Here is a 24,094-nt window from a genome sequence, read left to right as displayed (position 1 = left end):
AACAATGAAAGCAGAAGGCAACGGCGAGGTGGATGCGCTCAGTTAGCCGCCGCGCTAACAGTCAAAATTGAGCAAATTGCTCGTTATGTAAACCTGTTTCTCGAGGCACTACAGTTGCTTACGGCATACGGAGGTGTGGGGGGTGGGTTTCAACACCGAGGCGGCAAACCGGTTGTGGTCACACTCGCGCCGGGCGAGCCCCTATACACGTGTAACAAACAGCATCTCAGAGGATCTTATCTTTTGTGTTTTGACCCTCATCTTCGCTCAGAGTCGATCCATCCAGATGGTTCCGAGGCTTTGTCAACGCGGCAACCTGAGCGTGTCGTCAACTCGGCACCTGCCGTCCGCATCGAAAGAAATGCGTGGAAAATATTTGAAGAATTCTGGCCAGGCGGCATCGTGACGCCCGCCTGTCGATGTCGCAACTTCCACCTTTCGATCTATAGATCCTACTTTGGCAATATTTGCTATGCTCCGCTCCATGTATTGATTCTTTGTCTGTCTGTCCGTCTGCCCATGTCTTTCAGCCAGAGACCGGTTACACCCGCGCTGCATGAAGGAGAGATACCGCCGCTCGTTCCGATTGACTGCTGTCGGGCTTCTTAATCATCACTCATGAAAAAAAATACATAAAAAAAGCCGGACGGCCACCGTTGATGTCGAAAGAGGTAAACGCCCCCTTTTAAATAAACTCGACGAATATCAATGGCACTTTGACAAGCCCCATGCTAACGTTAGCATCAATCTACTTCTGCGAGAGACAGCGGAAAGCAAACGTGCAAGCTCATGAGCAGTGTGCAGGCTAGCTAGCAGTGACTTTGCGTATGGCTAGTTGACTTTCATTCCGATCGTTCGGCTGGATTTTTTTGACCAATCGCGAGGAACGGGAAATTAATCAATACATTTTTTTTTGTTGAAATCACATGCGTGCGTGCGTGCGTGCGTGGCACTGAAAAACATTTTACTTTTATGGCTCTCTTAGTCAAAAAGGTTCACGACCCCTGTTCGATATATTTTACATAACATATTATGTAACATGATATATGACATATTATATTACATAACATGTGATGTATTATATATCATAAATTGTGAGGAGGCTGTTGTGTGCTTTTTTTTAAAACTTCCTGTAACCGCTCGAAGAGAAGAAAACCGAAAAAGTGCCCCCAAAAGTTGAAAAGTTGCAGGTGTCGGTCGACACAAGTGGCTCTGGCGCTGGCAGAAACGAGCGAGCCAACGAGGCCAAACGCAACAGCGCCTCTTGGCTTGTGGCCAACTTGTGTCAACGCCCAAAATTAGAGCTGCTTGAAATGACGCACGTCAATCAGCATTAGGGTGTAAATCAAAGCGTGCGATATTTTGCAACAACTAGATTGACACCAAATGACAAAATGTCCCATGTTCTGGTATGACGAAGTACACGTTTAAAAAAATAGATTACATCAGAAAAAAATTGGAATACAGTGATACCTCAGATCAATAGAAAGTGTGTGTAAGGCGAATAGTGTGTATGCCAAAAATTAATTTCCCCATAAGAAACTATTAAAAATGGGAATAATGCATTCCCAGGTGCCCATAAAACATAATTTTCTACGAAATAAGCCTTAAAACTATACAAAATACAGTGATCCCTCAGCTCACGAACTGAACTGGTTCCCAGAAAGTGTGTAAGGCGAAAGGTTTGACTTCCAAACATTTATTGCCCATAAGAAACTATTAAAAATGAGAATAATCTGTTCCAAGGTCCCCATAAAACATCATTTTCTACGAAATAAGCCTTAAAACTACACAAAATAGACCTGATTTTATGTATACTAAATGCGCTATTGTATTGTAATGAAAGAAAGAAACTCTTCTGTATAATAAAGTGGTCTTATTGACTTTTGTGATGGTCGTCTATGTAGTTGCCATGCTTTCTCGGCGATAATACCCTCACTCACACTGTCCCCTGCTAGCTGCTTTTCATTCATCCAAATCAACAGAAGTTTTTCAACCTCTTCTATCGCCTGAGACCGTTGCTTAGACAACACAGAAACACCCTTAGCTACACGTAGCAATGGTCGACTTAGCATACTGGTACTGGGACGCTAAGTCACACAAACGCACACCTCGTTCATGTTCTCCTTTTCAACCTGAATTTTCTTGCGTCCTCTTTGGCTAAACACTAGCATGTAGTGAAGTCGTTTTCAGTCCTATAATAGCAAAAGCACTCCACTCGATAACAAATCACGTCTGCACTCAAAGACAGGGGTGCGGTTTGGTTCGTTTGCCGAAAAGTACACCAGAGCGGAACCGATTTGGACGGCGACTCACCAGGATTTGATTGACGGCGATGGGCTCTTGAAAGATGGTCCAGGTGACGGCTTGGTGACAGGAGGGCGTGGTCAACGAGCCCATGTAGCGAAAGTATTTGGACAGATCCACATCGCCGATGAGGTCACGGATGGAGATGGCGTGCGTCACATTGACTTCGGTGCCTGCAGGGGGGGGGGAGTGGAAATACCGCCAAGTTCCCACGGGTGTACTTTTTGTTTCCAAACAATTTGCCTCACCGGTGTTTTCCAGAAGGTAAGAGGTCAAGGCACTCCAAGAACTTGACACATTTTGATCGTCGCTCGCCTAAGGAGGGACAATCGTCAGCGAGTTGAGTGTGTTATAACAGTCAAAGGCGGGGAAAATATGCACCCACCTGGATAAAAAAGGCCAGAACAGCAACGCCGGCTGAATCTGCCAGGGCTTGCGTCACCGATAGGCCTTTTTTCAGACTCACAATGTGCATCTGCCAGGAAATTGAACCACGGGGGGCATAAAATGCATTTCGTTTGACATTTGGATGGTGGGGGGTCAGGGGTCAAGGGGTCACCTCCATCGGGTATCTGCGGCCGTCCACGGCGTGCTCCGAGCCGGGATGATGCTCGGTGTCGCCCCAGTGGAAATGGACTTGGATGGTGGAATAGGTGGCGTCCAGTCCACCTCCGCTAACCTCCACCTCGTCGTCCTTCACGACGAATTTGACTGAGCAAAAAATAATAAAAAATAAAAAACTAATTAAAAAGCAGAAAGTGATAGTGATAGTGAATAGTTCGCAAACGAACCGGCTCTTATAGTGAACGACTGGAGCCGACTCCTAATAGCGAGCCTGAACTAGACAGAAAGCGAGCTAGCTAGTTAGCTAATAGATAGCTAATAATGCTGATAATGATAATAATAATAATAAATAATAATAATTAAAAAAATAATACATTTCATTTCTAAGCGCCTATCAAAACTCTCAAGGTTATTTTTGTGAGTAAATTAATTGATTAAAAAAAACGGAGGAGCCATTTGGATCGGAAAGGGCCGGAATTCCCATCTCTCGAAGGTGAGTCCCAAGCGCCCGAAAAGGGGCGAGGTCATCCAATCTTGGATATCAGCCGACCTGTGTGCCCGGTGTTGATGGCGGCCTTGAAAGAAGTCTGCGACGACCAGTTGACAAACGAGAAGTTGCCCAGCTTGGCGTCCGTCTCCACGCGGCTGCCGAGGATGTTGACGGGGGACTGCCTTTGACCCCCGCAGAAGGAGCCGTCCAGTTCTGGCCAGTGCTCTGGGGTGTGATCTCAAGGGCGGAGGTGGGGGGGAGGGGGGGTGAATCAAAGCAATGTCCACGTTGCCATTTTGCTTCCCAACTTACTCACCGCAGCCCGTGTAGCACCAGTCGTCTTCACTGGTCGTAGCTGATTCGTGGAGAAGATGGCGGGTGACTCAAAGAAAAAAAAGCCCCCACGCCCCCTCCCCTTTGGCGTCCACTCACCGTGACGGACGAGGACATTGAGGCACAGCGCAATCAGGGAGCGACTCATCTTCCCCAGAAACTAACCAGGATGTCGATATCACCGATTCGGGGAGGACAAATGGAAAATGGGTGGCGATCCCACCATTTGATTGAAAGTGGGAGGGATCTTGGAGGGACAATCTGTGGACAATCACAACATTTCACCTTGATGTGGGCCGGGGAGCCAGCTTTTTTATTTGCTTCCTTTGTTTCAAGTCCAGCTTTGCTGTCACAATAAAGCAAAGTTGAAAGAGGGGTCAGTGGGGGGGGGGGGAGGGGTTTTTTGTTTTGTTTTTTGGTGCGACAGTGACGCAGGGTCATCTAACAACATCTCTGCGTAAGCTCTCCGTCGTACAGGAGTGGCCCGATGACTAAAAAGAAGCCATTTTTATCAAACAGCAAAACCCTTCACTAAATCGCCATGGTGTGGTGTGAGGTTTAATTTGGATGGTGCTTATAACAGACTTCTTAGATCGTGACCACATAGGCTTAGTTGTGCTGATAAGGTGATACCTGAGCAAATGGGGCAATCGGGCCAGTCGTAGACCCCATAATCAGCCAGGACAATAGAAAACTTTCACCTGGCAAGAAATCCGGCGCCGTCTTGTGCTTCCCTTTGAGGCGTCCGGCCACAATCAGCCGCGTCTTCCAATGTTCAAACAACGCAAGACTATCTTTTGTAAACTGACGCAAAGCCCATAAAGGGATGAAGGCGTGTGCTCCCTCTTACAAGCACCAGTCAACTCAGGGAAATAACACAATAACAACCCAAAAAATGGAAAACAATTTCCAAAACAAGATGGCGCGCATTCCTTTCATCGCGTGGATTTAGCGAGAGCTTCGGTGCCAGCATCAAAACTCATCAAACCAAACCGGTTTGGGCCTGCGCTCCAGTCAGTCGTCAGTGTGGGTTTGCGTTGTATCAACAACACCGTCCAGCGAATTTACCCAGGCGTTGCTTGGGTTTGTTTTTGTGCACACGAGCCATTAGAAAAAAGAAGCCTCGCTGAAAGATGGCCGCCGTCCACTGGAAACACATCGGAGGTGACGCCATGTTGGAAATCTGTTGGAATGGCATCTTAGACGAGGAACTTGAGGTGGATTGTGGGGGCATTCCTGGACGATCTGAAAGCAGACAAAAAGGACACCGTGATTGTTTGTGCCCAATATCAAAAGTCTACACCCTCCCATTCAATTGTATTTGTGGTGTAGATCAATAATAATAATAATACATTTCATTTGTAAGCGCCTTTCAAAAAAGGTTTACTTTACAGTCACAGGATAAGTTTTTCTGTGGGTGAGCAGCGGCAGCCACATGCGCCAGCGTTCACTCAACCTAAAAGTAACTCAAATAGATAGAAAACTAGCTAATACATAGCCAATAGATAGCTAGCCAGCCAACTAGAAAGATATCCAGCTAGCCAGTTAAATAGCTAGTTAGCTACACAGCTAGCTATATATATAGCTAATAGCTAGGTAGCCAGCTAGATAGCAAATAGAATACTAATGAAAGTAACGTCAATCAATTAAAAGCAACGTCAATGATTTGCTCACCATCATTTGTGCCCCCCACCCTGTGCGAGAGTGGCTGCCACTGCTCACACACAAACAAAATCCTGTCACTGTAAAGGGTCCTTGAGAGTTTTGAAAGGCGCTTAGAAATTAAATGTATTATTATTATTATTATTATCGCACTACATCAAGTGACATTCACAGGCCAAAACATTAGCAACACCCGCGCCCATCCATGCTAACACGGCTGTTTTCTTCTTCTTTGGTCTTCATTCGTTTTCATTGTTTATATGATTGTGGCGGCGGTTGTTTTTAAGTGCCCCATAAATACGCTTGAGTCGACATCATGTCAGGAAATCATTTGGAAGGCTCCGTTAAGCTGCCACGTGTGATTTGAAGAACTTCGTGGAGACATTTCTCAACCGGTTCTGAAAGTCGGGTGATTCTCAAAATGGTTGACTATTATGATGACGATGACAAATGAGGCGTCTTTGTTGATGGACGGCAGGCGCGGTGAGGCAATAATAATAATAATAATTCTACAGCAGGGTAGCGCCACATACGTATGAAGAGACGCCAGGAAAGGGTGAGAGCTTTTATTCTCAAACAATTGCGCCTCACGTGGGAAAAGTCCAAAATGCAGCAAATGGTACACGCTCGGCAATAAATGAACACGCAACAACACGCGTGTTGACATGATCCAGTTGGAGGCTATAAATAAGATGTACAACTTGATGAATGGCAAACTTTCAAAAGACAAAACGAGTCCAACATCCAAAAACCGAGCCAACGTGGCCACGGATGATTCCCCCCCCCCCCCCCCCCCCCCCCTACCGAGGACGCTCATCATACGGTCCGGCAGGCTGTTGGCACGGCAACGGCCAGCTTCCCCGAAAAAAAGCATCACGTACATGCCGTGTACGAATCTGTTTGAGAAATAAAATGAAAGAGAGGGATGAGAAAGGGAAATAGCGTCGAGCGGTATCGCCGGTGCAGTTTTACCAACGTACCTCTCAGGTTCGGGGGGGGACGAGGGGGTTTAAATGAGCCGCCTTGCGCCAAAGTATCGACGATCCAGCTGAGAGCGCTGGAGCAATATTCCATCTGCAGAAGACAAATAGCATCATCATAACATAATAATAATAATAATACATTTCATTTACAAGCGCCTTTCAAAACTCTCAAGGTCACTTTACAGTCACAGGCTAAGTTTTTATGTGGGTGAGCAGCGTTCACTCAACCCGGAAATAGCTCAAATAGATAGAAAGCTAGAGAGCCGATAGGTAGCCATATAACTACCACAGAGCCAGCTAGATAGCTAGCGAGCCTGCCAGATAGCCAATAGATAGCAAATAGATATCCAGCTATGTAGCTAGCTAGATTGCCAGCCAGCTAGGTAGCTAGCTAGATAGCTAGGGAGCCAGACAGATAGCTAATAGATAGCAAGCTAGTAAGCTAGCTAGATAGCCAGCTAGCTAATAGACAGCAAACTTTGCTGCTGTGAAATGTAAATTTCTCCACTGTGAGACTAATAAAGGCAAATCCAAATAGATAGCCAGCTAAGTAGCAAGCTAGATAGCCAGCCGGGTAGTAATCATGATAATCATCATAATAACCATAATAATAACTAAAGTAATTATAACAATATACTAACATACAAATAATAATATACTGATAATAATAATATATTATGCAACGGGTAATTTCATCTCGGTGGCCTCATACCATGTCGGCGACCTTCAATTGACCTTTTGACTGAGGGCAGGGGGGGCGGAGTCAGTTTTACCTCACTCTCCAAAGTCCTGAGCCGGTGGTCAAAGTCTCGGTTTTCACTCAGATGTTTGATGACAGCGTCCACCCTACGAAGAGAAGCCATTTGACGTCGGAGAGAAGGAAGCAACGAACGAAAAAGGGGGTCCTCCTCACTTGGCGGACATGCGCTTGAGTCTCTCCGAGTCGCTGCTCTTCTGGATTTTGTTCTGAGCGGTGAGGAAGTCCTCCTTCTGAATGGTCTCCCAGGTCATGAGTCGGTTTGCCGCCTTGCCTTTGAGCTGCAAGACTGGCGACGCCCAAACGGACGCTCAATCCATTTGGCGGCGACAACGCTCATGCGGACGGAACGGGACGGGACGGGACGGGACGGGACTGACCAAAATGGTGGATCTTGACCGAAGACACCTTGCGGATGTTCCTCTTGATGAACAGGTTGAGGTGAGAGAGGATGATGAAGGGCGGCGCCAACGAGGGCCTCGAGTGGTACTGGACGATCAGGTTGTAGCGCTGGAACTTCCAGTAGATGTCGCTGTTGGCCTGCACCTCCGAGAAGGTGTAACTGCAAACCAAGGCAGAAGTTACAAACCCTCCCTTTGGAAATTGGAGTAGCCCCGATTCGCGTACTTGAACATGGATGAGAAGGTTTCTTCAGCCGTCATCTGTACTTCTTTGAAGGTGTCGGACGTTTCGCTTCTTAGATCATTGCCACATAGGCTTAGTTCTGCTGATGAAGTGATACCAGAGCAAATGGGGCAATGAGGCCAGTCGTAGAACCCATAATCAGTCAGGACAATAGAAGCAATCAGTGTAGCCTCGGGATATAGTACTCTGCTCCCCCCCAACCTTAGCGCAGGGATCTATCATAGCAGAGGTCTGGTACTGCCACCTCTGGACAGTAGGGATATAGGGCCGAAAGTACCAGCAACATTTTAGTTCGCTGACAAAGCCTCTCGGATGAGAAGCGAAACGTCCGACACCTTCAAAGAAGTAGAGATGACGGCTGAAGAAACATTTTCATCGATGGACCGCTACTGTACGACTGAGAGCTTACACAGACGTACCTGAACATGGCAATGAGAAGATTAATGAGCAGGATGTTGGTGACCAGAAGATAAATCATCAACAGGATGACCACCAGCCAGTTGCTGTACGTAATCCGACACGGCTCTGCGCCGCCGTCGATTAGCGTGGCGTTGTCGGTGCAGGCCATGTCCCAGTGCTTCCCCACTGCAGACCAAGAGACGCTTCGGTTCAGGTCCGTCATGGTCTTTGGGTGATATTTGCGCAAGGGCGCCCCCTACCGTCCATTTCTTCAACGGGGATCTGTCCGAAAATGTGCAAATAGGGCCTGTAGAAAACCCGGCGGAAGATGCGATCCAGTCGCGGGTCGTACGAGTACAGCAAAGCCTGGTTGGCGACGCCGTAGGCCATGAGCCACACCCCCAGGAAGAACAGGAAGAAGAACACATCCTTCATCTGAAGCGCAACAAGAACAAGAATCCAAATGTCAACGCTTGATGGCGCTTCCTCGCGTCTTGCTTTTGCGCTCACCATCTTTCCCACGATGATGATTTTCGGTCCCAACTGTTTGTGGATGGCAAAGATGTGAATGAGGCGTAACGTGAAGACCATGTAGTCCACGCACATCACGTCACGGCCAAATTCGTAGGAGGCGCCGAACATCCTGAAACGGAAGCCGACTGGACTTAAAAAAGCAGGAATGGTCGTGCCATGAGACGAAAGGAGCGTTGATGCGGATGCGGAACGGTCGCTGCTTGGAATTGAAGCGGATCGACGTGCGACAGGAGATGCGACAGGAGATTTTGGGCAATGGATGCTACAGCTTTGTGCTTGCTTTCAACATTTAGCTTGTAGCATCACAGACGTCATTTCACCATGACGTCCCTGATCCACTGGTGAAAATGACGCTTTGATGCTCTCCGCTTTCATCTAGAACTGATTCATGCAACAAACAGGGTGCAGGAAGTGATTATTTGTTATTTAGTTTTTTTGTTGTTTTGACTTCAAGATGGCACCGCGTGAGCGGCTGTCTTAACAGCAGCTCCTGTATTTTGTTTTTTTAATTCTTCCTTTCCTCTTACTTTCATCACTTTGCAGGTGTGAAATGTCAATCTTTGCACTGTGAGCTAATAAAGGCTAATCCTATCCAATGGTGCCTACGGGTTTGTTTCATTAGCGACCGGCCAATCAATGCTAGCGACTACAATCAATGCTAGCATAATGGCCAATGCGCAGATTAAAAATAAAAATTGCAACTTAACATGTAAATTAAATAAACATTTGATCAAAATTATTTTTTTGACTCAAAAAGTGTTAAGTGTGATTAAACACAAATACAAGTAACATCCGACTTACGACCAGCTCGACTTACGACCACGACATCCAGACCCTATTTTTTACATTTTAATTCTACGCCTGGCACCGCAACGCGCTAGCACGCCGTCAACCCGTACAACAATTTTGGCCAGCCGGCCAGCATCTCACTCGCACAGCAATCGACTGTGTGATGGCACCAGTTTACGAGCCATTTAGCCTCCAGCATTTTGAATGGATTTCGACTTACGACCACTTCGACTTACAACCGTCTGGTCAGAACGGAACTCTGTCGTAAGTCGGTTGTTACCTGTATTGTATATTTTCCCAGAGGTGTGTCTAAGTGACGAGAAGGGGCGGGATTTATTTTGTCTTTTTTGTTTTTCTTTGCTGACGGTATTTTGATTTCTGTGAAGGAGCCGTTGGCATATTAACGTCTCACCCAGAAAGCCATTGTTGGCTGAGATGTGTACCTGTCTGTCATGTTAGCGTGTCGCAGGTGTTGTTTTAAAGACACAAGCAAAAGTGACATGATGACTACCACTCGTTTGAACTCTTGAACTGGAAAATTAAAACCGGCATACAAGCACCGTGTTTGCTTATCATTATCCTCGATTAAAAAAAACAAAACCTCACACCCATTAGAGAGCTTGCGACAAACGGTATTCAGGTGCAAAGCCAAGATGGAAGGCAGCCAACTCTGAAAATGAGTCAACATCATTGTGAGGATACCAAGAAGTGGCGTGGCCCAAATATGACGAGAAGGCGCCTTCGCGCAGGTGGAAACCAAATTGTTTTTTTGCGTGCGAATCAGCGTTACCTGCAAACCAAGCCAATAAGAAACAGGATGATGGCGGTGAGGTCGCACTTGTTCCACACGTCCTGGATGTAGATCCGCAGTCTCTGGCGTAAAGTCATTGTGCCTAAAAAGAAGGTCTGGGAAAGACAAATTGCAGAAGACGTGCTAGAAAACGTGTCAGATGAGTGGAAAAAGGAATTATTTCAGGTCTATTAGCTATCTGGATGGCTAGCTTGCTAGCTATCTATTTGCTATCTGGCTGGCTACCTAGCTAGCTATCTATTTGCTGTCTATTAGCTGTCCATTAGATATCAGGCAGGCTCGCTAGCTATCTAGCGGGCTACCCAACTGGCTATATATTTGCTGTCTCGCTGGCTATCTAGCTGGCTATATAGCTAGCTACCTAGCTGGCTATCTACCTAGCTGGCCATCTATTAGCCATCTGGCTGGCTCGCTAATTATCTAGGTGGCTCTCTATTAGTTATACAGCTACCTAGCTAGCTGTCTATCAATTAGCAATCTATTGGCTATCTATTATCTAGCTAGCCTTCTATCTATGTGACTTACTTCCGGGTTCAGTGAATGCTGGCACGTGTGGCTGCCGCTGCTCACCCACAGACAAAAAAAAATATCCCGCGGCTGTAAAGTGACCTTTAGAGTTTTGAAAGGCGCTTATAAATGAAATGTTTGAATGAAATTATTCTTATTCTAAAAATAAAGATCAAAATGGCCAGCGGGGTAGACTTTGGACGTCATTTACCTCTCGTATCTCCTCGCAGACGATGGTGAAGACCCAGAAATAAAGCACCAGCTCGGTGATGGCGGGACCCGCCGGCGGCGGCGGCTTGAAATCCACCAGCAGCACGTAAGCGAAAAGCAGCAGGAAGAGGAAGTACATGAGGACGTTGCCCAAAAAGGACGTGACGGGGGCGAACCAGAACTGACGCCATCTGGACACCACGAACGGACGCTCGGGAACTTTCGGCGACAGGGGGCGACCTGAACAAAATGGCGGTTGGTGGCCTCAACGGGTATTTCGAAGAGGTGGGGGGGGGGGACGCTCACTCACCTTTAATGGTGGCGGTTCTGGGGGTGTACACTCCTTGGGTGTCCGCTTCGCTGGTGGTGGGAGCACAACACTGTTTTTAGTTGGGTCAAACCAAACCTACACCATTTTTTTTTTGGTTTCCTAACTGCCATCAGAAAAAACGTTTTATAGCATCGAAAATAGCCAAAACACGCAGGCTGATATTTTGAGTCAAATGCAAAACATCAAGAAAAATGATTTCAAGTGTTCCATAACTGCCACGAAATGAGCTCAAAACTGGGCGGATTCAGGAAGTCCAGCCCCCTCGTTCGTGACATCACGGCAGGATACTCCTTCACAAACTGCCTCGCTCCAGAATCAAAACAATGGCTTCAGAGAGTTCAGAGATTTCTCGTTACTCATCCGGTTATGAATATGATTCAAATAGTTCTGAAGAGGAAAGCATCAATGTTTGCAATCGATAAAAGAAGTCCTTCCGTATCAATTCAAAAAGTCCGGACTCACAAGATGGCGCCCGAGCTCCGTTGGAAATGGGCTGATTTGTCCGCTGGGAATTGGTGTCAACTTACACCTTCTTAATGCGTGTTACCGCAATTGAATGCGACACACAACGCTTCACCATGCCGTTATTTTTGTCGCTTTCCTTCTAATTAACTTTGCGATTTTCAGACAAAAAAATGCATCGTGTGTCGCTTTGTCGGTTAGGGGCGTTCCCTCCGTGACGTCACGACTTCCTGAATATTCAGCGCCAGTCTTAAAAGGTAAAATATGCGCTGGAATCTTTTTTAAATGCGCTCATTCGAAGTCATTTGAAGCCATTTTACAAGTTATGGACGCAGCTTGTCCGGAGGTGTCGGTTGTCTTTTAAATGACATGTTTTCTTTTTTAAAAAAAGGCGGTGAGGGTGTTTGTGGTTGGACCGTATTGGATTACATGTGCTTAATGTCGGAGAAGGAAAAGATGGTGGTGCCGTAGAGGCTGTCGTTGTCTCGGCCCAGCGCGTCCTCGGTGGGCTTTACGTCTTTCTCCTGTTGGTGATCCTCCGACGTCCTGCAAGAGGCGCTAATGTCACATGGTATCAAGCGCAGATTTTCGGGGGATCTTTCTCAATTGAAGAAAGGAGGTCGTCGGCTTGGCGTTACCTGAAGGAGATCAAGTTGGTGTAGCAGAGGAACGGGCAGAAGAAGGTCAGCAGCAATTTCCACACCTCGGTGTTCCTCTTCATGTCGCCCCACCAGATCTGGGACAATAGAGACTGCGCAAAAAAAAAAAGTCCCTGGGCGATGTGCTCGTTCGGAATTGAGCTGGACGGAACCCAACGGGGCCAACCTGAACGCCATCGTGGCTGAAGAAAAGGCGAGCGTCGGCACTCATTCCCATCTGGAGGCACGTGGTCCCGCCCCAGACCGGCGACTTGCGAATCAGCAACGTGAACGATCGACTTTCGTTGCTTCGGTAACACGAACTGAAAACGTCTGGAAATAAACAATGAGGCAAAAGTAACAAACTCTGTTTTTTGGGTCAAACTTCACCACAAAAGGTCAAAGTTGAGCCGTATAAGCGTCTAAAGCAGGGGTGTCAAACTCATTTCACATTGTGGGCCACATATGGCCACCATACATACCGGACCATTAAAATGACACCATACATGCAATAAATAACCACATTACCTATATATTAGCTAGCTTTCTATCTATTTGAGTTACTTCCGGGTTGAGTGAACGCTGGCGCGTGTGGCTGCCGCTGCTCACCCACAGAAAAACGTATCCTGTGACTGTAAAGTGACCTTGAGAGTTTTGAAATTCCCTTAGAAATGATATGTAGTATTATTATTATTATTATTCCTTCAATACCGAAACTTGTTGAAAACTTAGGTTAGAATATTACAAGCGAATACAGTATTAGCGTTAACAGTTACATTTAATGTTTTAACAATTTTGAACAGAATTAAATATTCTAAACTGACTATTTTAATGTTTATCTTGAGCAATATTTAATATGGCTCAATAAATGCATCTATTTCCTTCAAAACACACATCTCAGTAAAAATATGACATGGTTCATTTTTCATTGAAAATTCTACATTTTGGCTAATGAGTGTGTTGAAAAAAACCCACCGCTGTTTTCTTCTATGTTGATCGAAAAAGTGTCTCTCTGCCCTCTAGTGGACAATCCTTGAATTGCACCTCATGAAAATTATCAATCCCATGTCGTTCTTGCATTTTTTCCCCCACTTTTAAATGATCCTGCGGGCCTGATCAAACTTCCTTGGGGGCCAGTTCCGGCCCCCGGGCCGTATGTTTGACGCCCCTGGTCTAAAGTCCAGTTGGACCACATTCCTGGTTCTTACCGTGCGCCAGGTTCTCAAACTTCTGGGCCAACTCTTTCATCGAGAGTTTGGTTTCCGTCTCAATCTCCAGTTTGGAAAGTTCCCTCAACATTTTGCAGCCACTCAGCGCGCTCAGGACCGACTCTCCTGCCTGGAAACAACCAAAATAAGCCCAATTCATAATAAGAAGAAGAATAGATTTCATTTAGAAGCGCCGAGTAGATTGCCAATAGATATCTAGCTCGATAGCTATTTTACTAATAGATAGCTAGCCAGATAGCTAATTAGCTAATACACTGAATGTCCCGAAATAAACATAAACACAGAATTGGATTGGATTTGCCTTTATTAGTCTCGTAGTGGAGAAATTTACATTTCACAGCAGCAAAGTTATGAATTGAATAAATTGAATGAATTGAGTAGCACATTTCCATATTTACACATAAGAATGATGTATTTAATTCTATATTTCAGATACTTCAAATCCAATTTTGTGATATTGCTTCGCCACTAGGTCTATATTATATCAATTTCAACATTTAGCTTGTAGTAGATGTCCCTAATCCACTGCTGAAAAAGACGCTTTGATCCTCTCCTCTTTCATCTGGAACTGCTTCATGTCACAAAGAGGGTACAGCAAATGTTGAAGTCATGTCTTTGTGATGTCATATTATTTGTTATTTTGTGTTATTTCTTTCCAGCAGCTCCTGTATTTAGTTTTTTCGACTTCTTCCTTTCATAACTTTGCTGCTGTGAAATATATTTCTCCACAGCGAGACAAATAAAGGTACATCCAATCCAATCCAATCCAATCCAATCCAATCCAATCAAGTTTTCAATTCATCAAAAGCAATCCCATCTTGCGAAGTTTGGTCGGGTTACCATCTCCCAGAAGAAAGTGGCCATTTCGCTGCGGTTCTGGAGGACGGCCCAGATGAAAAGCGAAGCCCAGGGGAAAAGGCAGCGCTTCTCTCGGTACAGGCAATCTCCACGCAGAAGCTTACTAGCGCGCTGAAAGAGAAAAAAACAATAAAAAATGGAGGCGACAGGACGGGAAGGGCCCTTGCTACACACTTTTAGATGCATTAGAAATATTTTACATGAAATATAAACATTTACAGCAATATTTTCAGGCCTAATATATTTGGAGAATATTGCCCTGTACTGTATTGTCAAGTGCAACGCGCTACAAGTACCACTGGAGGGCAGTGTTTCCCACGTTATGGTGCTCTACAACTTTTTACTGACACTCAACTCGGTTTTTGTGGTTTTAACAGATAATTAACGACTTGGACTCGTTTTTGATGAGCCAAATACTCTGCAAATTCAATTTCAAGGACGTGGTCTTTAAAAAAAAGCGATGGAGAATACCCTCATGGCCCTCCTTTTGGACGTGATTTGCTCCAAATCCAGCGGGGCGTAGTAGAACGGCTGGCAGACGTCGCCCATTAACAATTCGAGTACTCTGGACACCTGTTTCGGAGGAAGTGGGGGGGGGGTGACAAAATAGGAGTCAAACCGCCCAAAAAATGACAATGGACGTACGTTCCCGACGAGTAAACAAATCACCTCGAAAAGACAGAGCTCGGTCACCGGTCCGCTGTGAATTTTCTCAGCCGCCCCTTTGCCGGCGGCCTCCTGCAGGTGCGACGGCGTACCGAGTCTCTCCAGCAGGCGGCGCTGCAGTAGCTGGTAAAGAAGCGTCCCGTCGGCCACCGATCTGTAAAGGCCCTCAAGGCGGCCGTAGGTCAGGTAGTCCAGGATGTTGAGGCCGTTCTCCGTGAAGAGGCGCACAAACTGAGGTTTGTCGTTGACCAGGGCGTCCGTCATGGAGTCCTCCAGGTCTTCGTACTGTCGGACGGGCGGAAGCGTCGCCAGTTGAGGACTCGGGAAAGGCGACGCTTGACTTGGAAGTGGCGCGTCGCGACTCACCCGCCACTGGATGTCGCCGTTGAAGAGTTCGCTCTTGGCGATGTCCACCCTGTTCCAGGTGACGGCCAGCTTTAGCTCTTCGTTGTACGGGCTGTGGTCGACGGATACGCGCTGCTTGGACGCTGGGAAGTGGCGCGGCGTTTTGAGTTAGCTGTCCGGGCGTAACGTGTCCGCCGTCCTACGTGAGGACGGCGTATTCGGCGGACCTTACCTCCCACCAGAGCTTTGAGGAGCACCGTGTCAAAATCATTGGGGCCCTCCTGCTCGCCGTGGTAAACGGTGATCAGGTCTTTGTTTTGGTAGATGCTCAGAGCCTGGGGACGGACACTTTGAGACATTGCGTCGGAGACAGACGCTTGAACAATAAAAAAAACAGTCAGCAAAGAATTGTCGCGGCTTGGAATTGAAGCGGATTGACTTTAGACAGGAGATGTGAGACAATCTGTTTTGGTCAATGGATGCTACAGCTTCGTGTTTACTTTCAACAATTAGCTTGGAGCAGACGTGCACATTACACCATGATGTCCCTGATCAACTGTTTTTGTTGTTGTTTTGACTTCAAGATAGCACCACGACAGTGGCTGCCTTTAGAGCAGCTCCTGTATTTTGTTTTTCTACTTCTTCCTTTCCTTTCACTTTTGCGAGACTAATAAAGGCTAATCCAATGCAAACAAAAGCAATTACGGAGTTGTGTGACAAGGTGCTGCACTTACATGCTCAACAAGTTTGTCGGTCTCGGCTTCGGAGGGAAAGTATTTGCGAACCCGTTCCGCCACTCGGTCTTTCAGATCCACGCTAGGCCCCGCCTCCGCGTCGCCTTCGCCACAAGAGGGAACGACGGGCGTAGACGACACGTTCTTCACCAGGTCGCTCAGGAAGTCGGCCATGCCGCCTGAGCCCGCTAGCACCAACCAGGGCATGGAGCTCTTCAGGGAGAGATCCACCCTCTGGTACCAGAGGGTGGATCCAGAAGGGTCTTAAGGGTCTTTCGATGTGTACACACGCGCATGAAAAAGCGACGGGGCTTTACCTCCAGCAGGCTGGCGTCCCCAGAGACCAGCATGCAAAGAACTGGGATGTCGATACTGCCGCTGCCTAAAATTTGAGAAAAATAGTAAAGGGGGAACTATTAATGCAAAGGTCAACAATATTGCCGCAGAGATCGTTTCATTTTCATATCGACAGTGGCTGTAAAATACGTTTTGGGGACATATTTGTCCAATTGCTGGCTATTTATTAGCTATATGGTAGCTAGCTAGTTAGCTTACTGTCTATCTGGCTGTTTATTACCTGTTAGCTAGCTAGCGTTCCGTCTATTTCAGTTACTTCCAGGTCCAGTGAACACTGGCGCATGTGGCTGCCGCTGCTCACCCGCAGAAAAAAACGATTTTGTGACTGTAAAGTGACCTTGAGAGTTTTAAAAGGCGCTTAGAAATGAAAGATTATTATTATTATTATTATTATTATTATTATTATTATTATTATTTGCAAATTTAACTCATTCACTGCCAGAAATGTGCAAAAATGTGTCCACTCCAGTGCCAGGGTTTTTGGCATTGTCACGAAAATTCTAAGGCCCACAAAATATTGAGTTTTACGACTACATAAACAATCAATGCAGCGTAAGAAACCTTAGATTCTCTAGTTTCGTCAGTAAAAATGAGTTAATCCCTAAATTATATGGGTCTGGAGTTAGTTGAGTTTGAAATGGGGGCAGATGTACAAAACACAATGCAATACAATACATATTGATTGATAGAGCACTTTAACAACAGCTGAAGCTGGGACAAAGTGCTAAAATGTGAAAAATGCTTGTGGAAAGGCCTGAGGCCATGGCCAGCGCTTTATCTGCACCCAAACAAGGAAAAACAAATTCCGGAATAAATTTGTGAATGGCATTGAATGAGTTTTCTTTTAGCTCATAGCAAAAAACACATGACAGCATGTTTAACCTTTTCCGCATCCCGCCATCACAGGAATGTCAAATCAGGAAATGACGTGTTTGCAAAAGTGTGCACACCCTCAAGACAAGGGTTGTGGCTGTGTCTAGACAAAATAAAATCACATTGAAACTCAGAAAATAGTTATCAGGATATACTCTCGATTATTTAGGCGTGCGGGTCTCTGTGTGTGCATGCACACGTTAACTCATATCATACATTTTGGAGAGAATTATGGAGAAAGAAGAGGAAAAAAATGGCTTAGACTCTTCCACTAGCATTTTCCATATTTTCTTTGTGGAGGCATCTGGAACATTTGCGCTCTTGCACCCATCTTGACTTTACACGTCGAGAAGCGCCGTGCGAAACGCAAGCACGGGCACGCTGCGGCTGCCGCGAAATAGCAAAGATAGCATCCGCATGCCTTCGGCAGGAGGAATCGACGCAAAAGACTTCAACAGCGCTCAGTCAATGCTGCCAACCATGTTAGGATTGTCAGGTTGATACAGTCAACCTCAGTTTATGAACTTAATTGGTGCCCAGAAAGTGTGTCTTCCAAACATTAATTATCCATACGAAACCATTAAAATGAGAATAATCCGTTCCCAGGTCCCCATAAAAGATATATTTTTTTACTAACTAAGCCTTAAAAATACACAAAATATAGCTTATTTTATGTATAATAAATGTGCTATTGTATTGAAATGAAAGAAATAACTTGTACTGGATAATAAAAATATATTACCTCAGAAAAAAATTGGAATATAGTGATACAGCTCATGAACTTAATTGTTTTCCAGAAAGTGTGTGTAAGGCAAAATGTTTGTCTTCCAAACATTCATTTCCCATAAGAAACCATTAAAATGAGAATAATCCGTTCCCAGGTCCCCATAAAACATCATTTTCTACGAAATAAACCTTAAAACTACACAAAATAGTGATATCTCAGTTTGCAAACTTAATTGGTTCCCAGAAAGTGTGTGTAAGGCGAAAAGTTCATCTTCCAAACATTTATTTCCCATAAGAAACCATTAAAATGAGAATCATCTGTTCCCAGGTCCTCATAAAACATATTTTTCTACGAAATAAGCCTTAAAACTACACGAAATATACATTATTTTATGTATAATAAATGTGCTGTTGTATATGTAATGAAAGAAATAAACTGTACTGTATAATAAAGTCATTTTATTGACCTTTGTGATGATCGTTGATGTAGTTGCCTCTTGATATCCAAGTGAAGTTGCCGTGCTTTCTCCGTGATAATACCCTCACTCACACTGTCCCCTGCTATCTGCTTTTCGTTAATCCAAATCAACAGAAGTTTTTCAACCTCTTGTATTGCCTTAGACCGTTGCTTAGACAACATAGATACACCCTTAGCCGCGACACGTAGCAACTTAGCGTACTGGGACTGGGACGCTAACTGTACTTTCTTTTCATTCGGGTTTGAAAAAACACTTGAAACAATCATAATAGTGTAGGTGGGGTTGTGGTGGGGGGTGGTAAAGACAATGGAGGCAGCTGACCTTCAGCTCACCGATTGAATGTCATAAATCAATAAATAAATGAAATGATCGCGCACAATGGGCTGCCTTTCACACGCAAGCAGTTACCCCAAATGCCGGTGCGCTGGTGGGAGATGTAGTCCTCCAGTTTGGCCCTGAAGCCCGTCTCGCCCCCTCTCCGCCCAACGCTGCCGTCATCCACCAGCAGGAAAGCCTGATAGTTGTTATCCAGGCAGCACGAGTCCCGGGTTGTGTTGTGGACGTAATACTTGGCAGGGAAACTGCCCTGCGAGCAGAAGAATGACGGGAAGACTTGGATGAAAGGTCAAGAAACTCGCCATTGTAGATGCCGAGATGGATAAGACGGACTCGAGGACCGGGAGAGCTCCAGAAACTGAAAATGGAGAAATGTCGGTCTGTGTGGATGGCTATCTAGCTAGCTGTCTATCTATTAGCTGTCTGGCTCGCTTGATAGCTATCTAGCTGACTAGGTATTAGCTAAATGGCTATCTATCAGCTAGCTGGCTCGCTTTCTATCTGAGTAATTCCGGGTTGAGTGAACGCTGAACGCCTAGCTAGCTAGCTAGCTATTTGCTATCTATTATCAATTAGCTATCTGTTTGTCTGTCTGTCTGAATGGCTATCTAGCCATTAGCTGTCTGGCTCGCTGGATAGCTATCTAGCTGTCTAGAGATATGGCTATCTATCTATCTATCTATCTATCTATCTATCTATCTATCTATCTATCTAGCTAGCTGGCTCGCTTTCTATCTATTTGAGTTACTTGCGGGTTGAGTGTGGCTGCCGCTGCTCACCCGCAGAAAAATGTATCCTGTGACTGTAAAGTGAGCTTGAGAGTTTTCAAAGGTGCTTATAAATCAAATGTATTATTATTATGATTATAAAAGCCAACCTGTTCATTGACCAGCTGCTGCCGGTTGTGGACCAGGCCCCAGGGGGCCACGCCCAAAGCCACCACCTTGTTGAGAGAAACCGAAGAAGCTGCGGTGGCGTGGTCCCTCACCGCCTCTCCGACGCACCTTCCGACGCCTTCGCGCAAGCCCGCCGTCAAAATCCAAGCGCCTGAAAAGCCGCAAAAACACGTTTCAGCGGTCATACAGCGACAATTGCGGACCCCCTCGCTTGATTTGAGGTTACCTGTGCTTTGCGAGGCTTTGACCAGACCCTGCCTGAGGACCTCCCGCACCCACGTCTTCACCTTGGTCCGGCCTTCGCCGCCCACCACGGACACCACCAGGTTAGGCGCCGGCAGTCCCCAGTGGGCCGTCATCAGGGTGTAGACCATAGACGGCGGCGTGTCCCACGATAGCCGCAAGAACTGCAGTGCACGTTAAAGCGCAGGTGTCCAAGTCAAGGCCCGGGGGCCAAATCTGGCCCGCCACATGATTTGATTCGGCCAGTGAAAGCAAATTTAGCATGTCGATTTCCATGATGATTGCGAAAATCCCAACCAAATTTTCAAATGGTCCCGTGTAAATCACAATAAATCATTATTCTTGACTTCAGATTTGAAATCTAGTTATTCATTTTTTTTTAATAATAATAATACAGTAAAGTCTCGTTATATCGATATCCAAGGGAGTCCGAAAAAATATCGATATAACCGGGACTATCGATATATCCGACCCTGTTTGCATGTAATTTTCTCCGTGCGTGTATAGAAATAAGATCGATATAACCGGGACTATCGATATATCCGATATCGATATAACGAGACTTTACTGTAATACATTTAATTTCTAAGCGCCATTCAAAACTCTCAAGGTAACTTTACAGTCACAGGATAAAGTTTTTCTGTGGGTGAGCAGCGGCAGTCACACGCGCCAGCGTTCACTCAACCCCGAAGTAACTCAAATAGATAGAAAGCTAGCTAGCTAGCTAATGGATAGCTAATAAATAGCTAATACATAGCGAGATAACCAACAGCTAGCCAGCTAGACAGCTTACAGCCAGCCAGCTAGACAGCCAATACCTAACCAGCTAGCTAATGGATAGCTAATAAATAGTTAATAGATAGCCAGATCGCCAACAGCCAGCCAGCCAGCTAATATCCAACAGATAGCCAGCTAGCAACCTAATGGATAGCTAATAAATAGCTAATAGATAGCCAGCCAACAGCTAGCCAGCTAACAGTCAGCCAGCGAGACAGCTAACAGCTAGCTAATGGATAGCCGGCAAGCCAGCTGCCAGCCAGCTAGACAGCTAATAGCTAGCCAACTAGATAGCTAATAGCTAGCCAGTCAAATAGCCAAATCTATATTTTTTTACGTTCTATATGTAATATGTGGAGGAGATTAAACATTCTAATGGTTTCGCTAAAATTCCTAACGGCCCTCGAGGGGAAACCGTCACCACAATGTGGCCCGTAGTAAAAAAAAAAAACACCTACGTAGCTGTGCCTCTTGCTAGCGCCGGCAAACTGCAGCTCCCCGAAGGCGTCCGTCGGGTACTCGGAGGAGTGCTGAGCGCTATCCCAGTGATTGACGATGGCCGTGCTGAAAAAGTCGCCAAGAGCCACGGAGGCATGGGTATCTCTGGTGCCCCCGCACTGGCACAAGGCGCCATTGCTAAGAGAAACAAAGCCATTCAAGTCAATGAAAGCGCATAGCTTAGCAACGAGGGGGGGGGAGAGGGGGGGTGCGATGCTCATGTCGCAGTACCTTAAAGAATCTTCCACAAATGTGCTGCAAATTCTTTTCTTGAAGATTTTAGGGATCCAGCTCTGGAATCAGACACACAATCAACTTTATTAGCCGAGTATGTTGAACCCACAAGGAATTTATCTCGCTAATAATTTAGGCTAACCTCAGCTGGTAAGAACAAACAACTGCGAAAATGCACCAGACTTTTTATAATAATAACAATAATACATTATATTTATAAGCGCCTTTCAAAACTCTCAAGGTCAAGGGATACATTTTTCTGTGGGTGAGCAGCGGCAGCCACACGCGCCAGCGTTCACTCAATCCGGAAGTAACTCAAATAGACAGAAAGCTAGTTAGCTAGTGAGCTAATAGATAGCTAATAATAATAATAATAATAATTTAACAACAGCTATAGCTGGAACAAAGCGCTAACATAAAAAAGGGAAACCCTGCCCCCTTCTGGAACGGGAAAAAACATTGCCGGAGGTCTGACCAGCGTTTTATCGGCACCGCATGTAAAAAAAAAAATCCGAAAAAAATTGGGAAATGGCGATCCACGTCATATTTTCAATTCCTGAATTCAGTTATGGCAGTGAATGAGTTCATATTATGTCATTGTACAATCTTCGACTTTTATTGTTGTGTTTTTATTTATTTATTTATTCAATCGTAAAGAAATAAAGGAACTACCACGGCACATACTTTTGGTTTCTTTCTTTCTACAGTGATACATTGGCTTATGAACTTAATTGGTTCCCAGACAGTGTGTAAGGTGAAAAGTGTGTTTCCCAAAAATTAATTTCCCTTAGGAAACCATTAAAATGAGAATAATCTGTTCCCAGGTCTCCATAAATCATAATTTTCTACTTTCTAATTTTTTAAGCCTTAAAACTACACAAACTATACCTTATTTTATGTATAATAAATGTGCTATGGTATTATAATTAAAGAAATAAACTGTGTAACTGTAATAAAGTCGTTTTATTTACAGTACTTGAGCACGTTGGAGATGGAAACTCAAACTTTGGCACGTTGCCTTCAGTTCTTTGAAAATAGCTGCTGTTACACTGGTGAGGCATTCAGAGTTAAAGCACTTGACTGTGACTTATGGCAAGCTGCTGCAGTTTGCCCCAATGTGTGCATGTGAACACAGTGTGAAGGTTTGAGACGTGCCAAGGTTAGAAGTAAAAAAATGACATTAGATTTGCCTTTTATTAGTCTCACTGTGGAGAAATTTACATTACACCGCGGCATAAAGTTATGAAAGGATGAGGAAAGGAAAGGAACAAGTAGAAAAACAAAATACAGGAACAAAATACATCCTAAATTGCAAATAGGACCTTTTTTGAACCCTTTGTGTTGTCATATTATTTGTTATTTAGTTTTTTTTTGTTCTTTTGACTTCAAGATGGCGCCGCGAGAATGGCTGCCTTTCCAGTAACTCATGTATTTTGTTTTCCTACTTCTTTCATTCCTTTTATCTTCCTTTCATAACTTTGCTCTTGTGAAATGTAAATTTCTCCATTACGAGACTAATAAATCCAATCCAATCCAATAAATTACAAAATAATCCCAAAAATATATTGTGATATTATAGGAGTAGGAAAAGGGCATGGTTCCATTTAGTTGTTTCAACAAGTCCCACTGGGTGAAACCAGTGGGCTACATCTCAGCAAGCGTCAATTTCAAAGCTATTTGGAACGCGGCCATGCAGTTTATATGTACGTTGATATTGTACTTTCTCGCTTTCTTTGAAGTTCGACGAACATGGAGGGACGTTTTCCCGAAGTTTAACCCGTTGTCGATTCCAAACTACAAGTCGGGTCACGTTGGGCGGAAAATACCTCACACGACACCGAGAGCACCGAGTTTACAGGTTGAAGAAACAAAAATATATACAGTATATATATTACGACTAAATTCCGATAGTCGCCATTGTTAGCTAAACAATATTAGTGTCACAGGTTAGCCGAACAGTGTTCGGCTAATATGTGACACTCCAGCCGCTTTACACGGTAGCCGACAATTGGGAGTACACTGGCCAAACGCCAACGTTTACCCGAATAAATTTTACGACGAAATTGCACTCGTGTTTGATAAGGAAGACGTAAATTGTGTCAATGAAATGGTTTGCCGGTTGCTAGCAAAGCGCCATTGTGACTCCCTTTCATGTGGCGACTTTCACAAGTTCAAGTTCCTCCACAACAATTGCAAAACTTCCCCTTCTCACCTGGTCCTTTTCAGATTTGTTTTTATGTCCGCCTTCTGTCGTGTCTCCCGTGTCTCTCATGCTTCCTTTTTTCACCCTTTCGACTCATGGGAAGATGCCAGGAAAAACACTCAGTTCCGCATCTTTTCTGACCATGATTCACTTACTATTTCCCCTTCCGATTTTAGTTTCTCTGTCAGTCCAAAACGGAGGAAGAAAGGAAGGCGAAG

The 24,094-nt window shown here is 45.1% G+C and overlaps 2 protein-coding genes across 3 annotated transcripts in view; both read right to left on the bottom strand.

The window, feature by feature from the left end:
- Positions 1-4,900, bottom strand: part of LOC148887831 (uncharacterized) — a 9,013-nt gene extending 4,113 nt beyond the window's left edge. For both annotated transcript variants that reach the window (XR_016117554.1, XM_089015548.1), the window contains exons 1-8: positions 4,763-4,900; positions 3,794-3,955; positions 3,678-3,716; positions 3,422-3,598; positions 2,867-3,018; positions 2,693-2,782; positions 2,556-2,622; positions 2,317-2,480 (exon numbers count right to left, since the gene is read on the bottom strand). Coding sequence is in view for 1 of the 2 variants with exons in the window: in XM_089015548.1 (XP_088871674.1) it covers positions 2,317-2,480; positions 2,556-2,622; positions 2,693-2,782; positions 2,867-3,018; positions 3,422-3,598; positions 3,678-3,716; positions 3,794-3,842 (738 nt within the window). In the remaining variant the exon portion in view is untranslated. The remainder of the gene's footprint in view (positions 1-2,316; positions 2,481-2,555; positions 2,623-2,692; positions 2,783-2,866; positions 3,019-3,421; positions 3,599-3,677; positions 3,717-3,793; positions 3,956-4,762) is intronic.
- Positions 4,799-24,094, bottom strand: LOC148887830 (transient receptor potential cation channel subfamily M member 4-like). The gene is made up of 29 exons (XM_089015519.1): positions 23,886-24,094; positions 21,671-21,732; positions 21,400-21,577; positions 20,148-20,328; positions 19,903-20,072; positions 19,098-19,275; positions 16,572-16,636; positions 16,255-16,488; positions 15,753-15,855; positions 15,542-15,663; positions 15,179-15,460; positions 14,981-15,082; positions 14,492-14,620; positions 13,631-13,760; positions 12,610-12,755; positions 12,423-12,535; positions 12,214-12,330; positions 11,302-11,351; positions 10,993-11,231; positions 10,254-10,369; positions 8,651-8,783; positions 8,401-8,575; positions 8,161-8,326; positions 7,477-7,658; positions 7,253-7,385; positions 7,113-7,185; positions 6,337-6,430; positions 6,161-6,252; positions 4,799-4,939 (listed from the first exon to the last, which is right to left on the bottom strand). The coding sequence occupies exons 1-28, from the start codon at positions 23,943-23,945 to the stop codon at positions 6,230-6,232; spliced, it is 3,756 nt and encodes a 1,251-aa protein (XP_088871645.1). The 5' UTR covers positions 23,946-24,094; the 3' UTR covers positions 4,799-4,939; positions 6,161-6,229.

The sequence above is a fragment of the Hippocampus bargibanti genome, linkage group LG15 (assembly GCF_051943395.1).
Source record: "Hippocampus bargibanti isolate YZ-2025 linkage group LG15, ASM5194339v1, whole genome shotgun sequence".
NCBI classification, from domain to species: domain Eukaryota; kingdom Metazoa; phylum Chordata; class Actinopteri; order Syngnathiformes; family Syngnathidae; genus Hippocampus; species Hippocampus bargibanti.
Note: the sequence above shows the minus strand (reverse complement) of the source record. Positions and strands in the feature narration are given on the sequence as shown.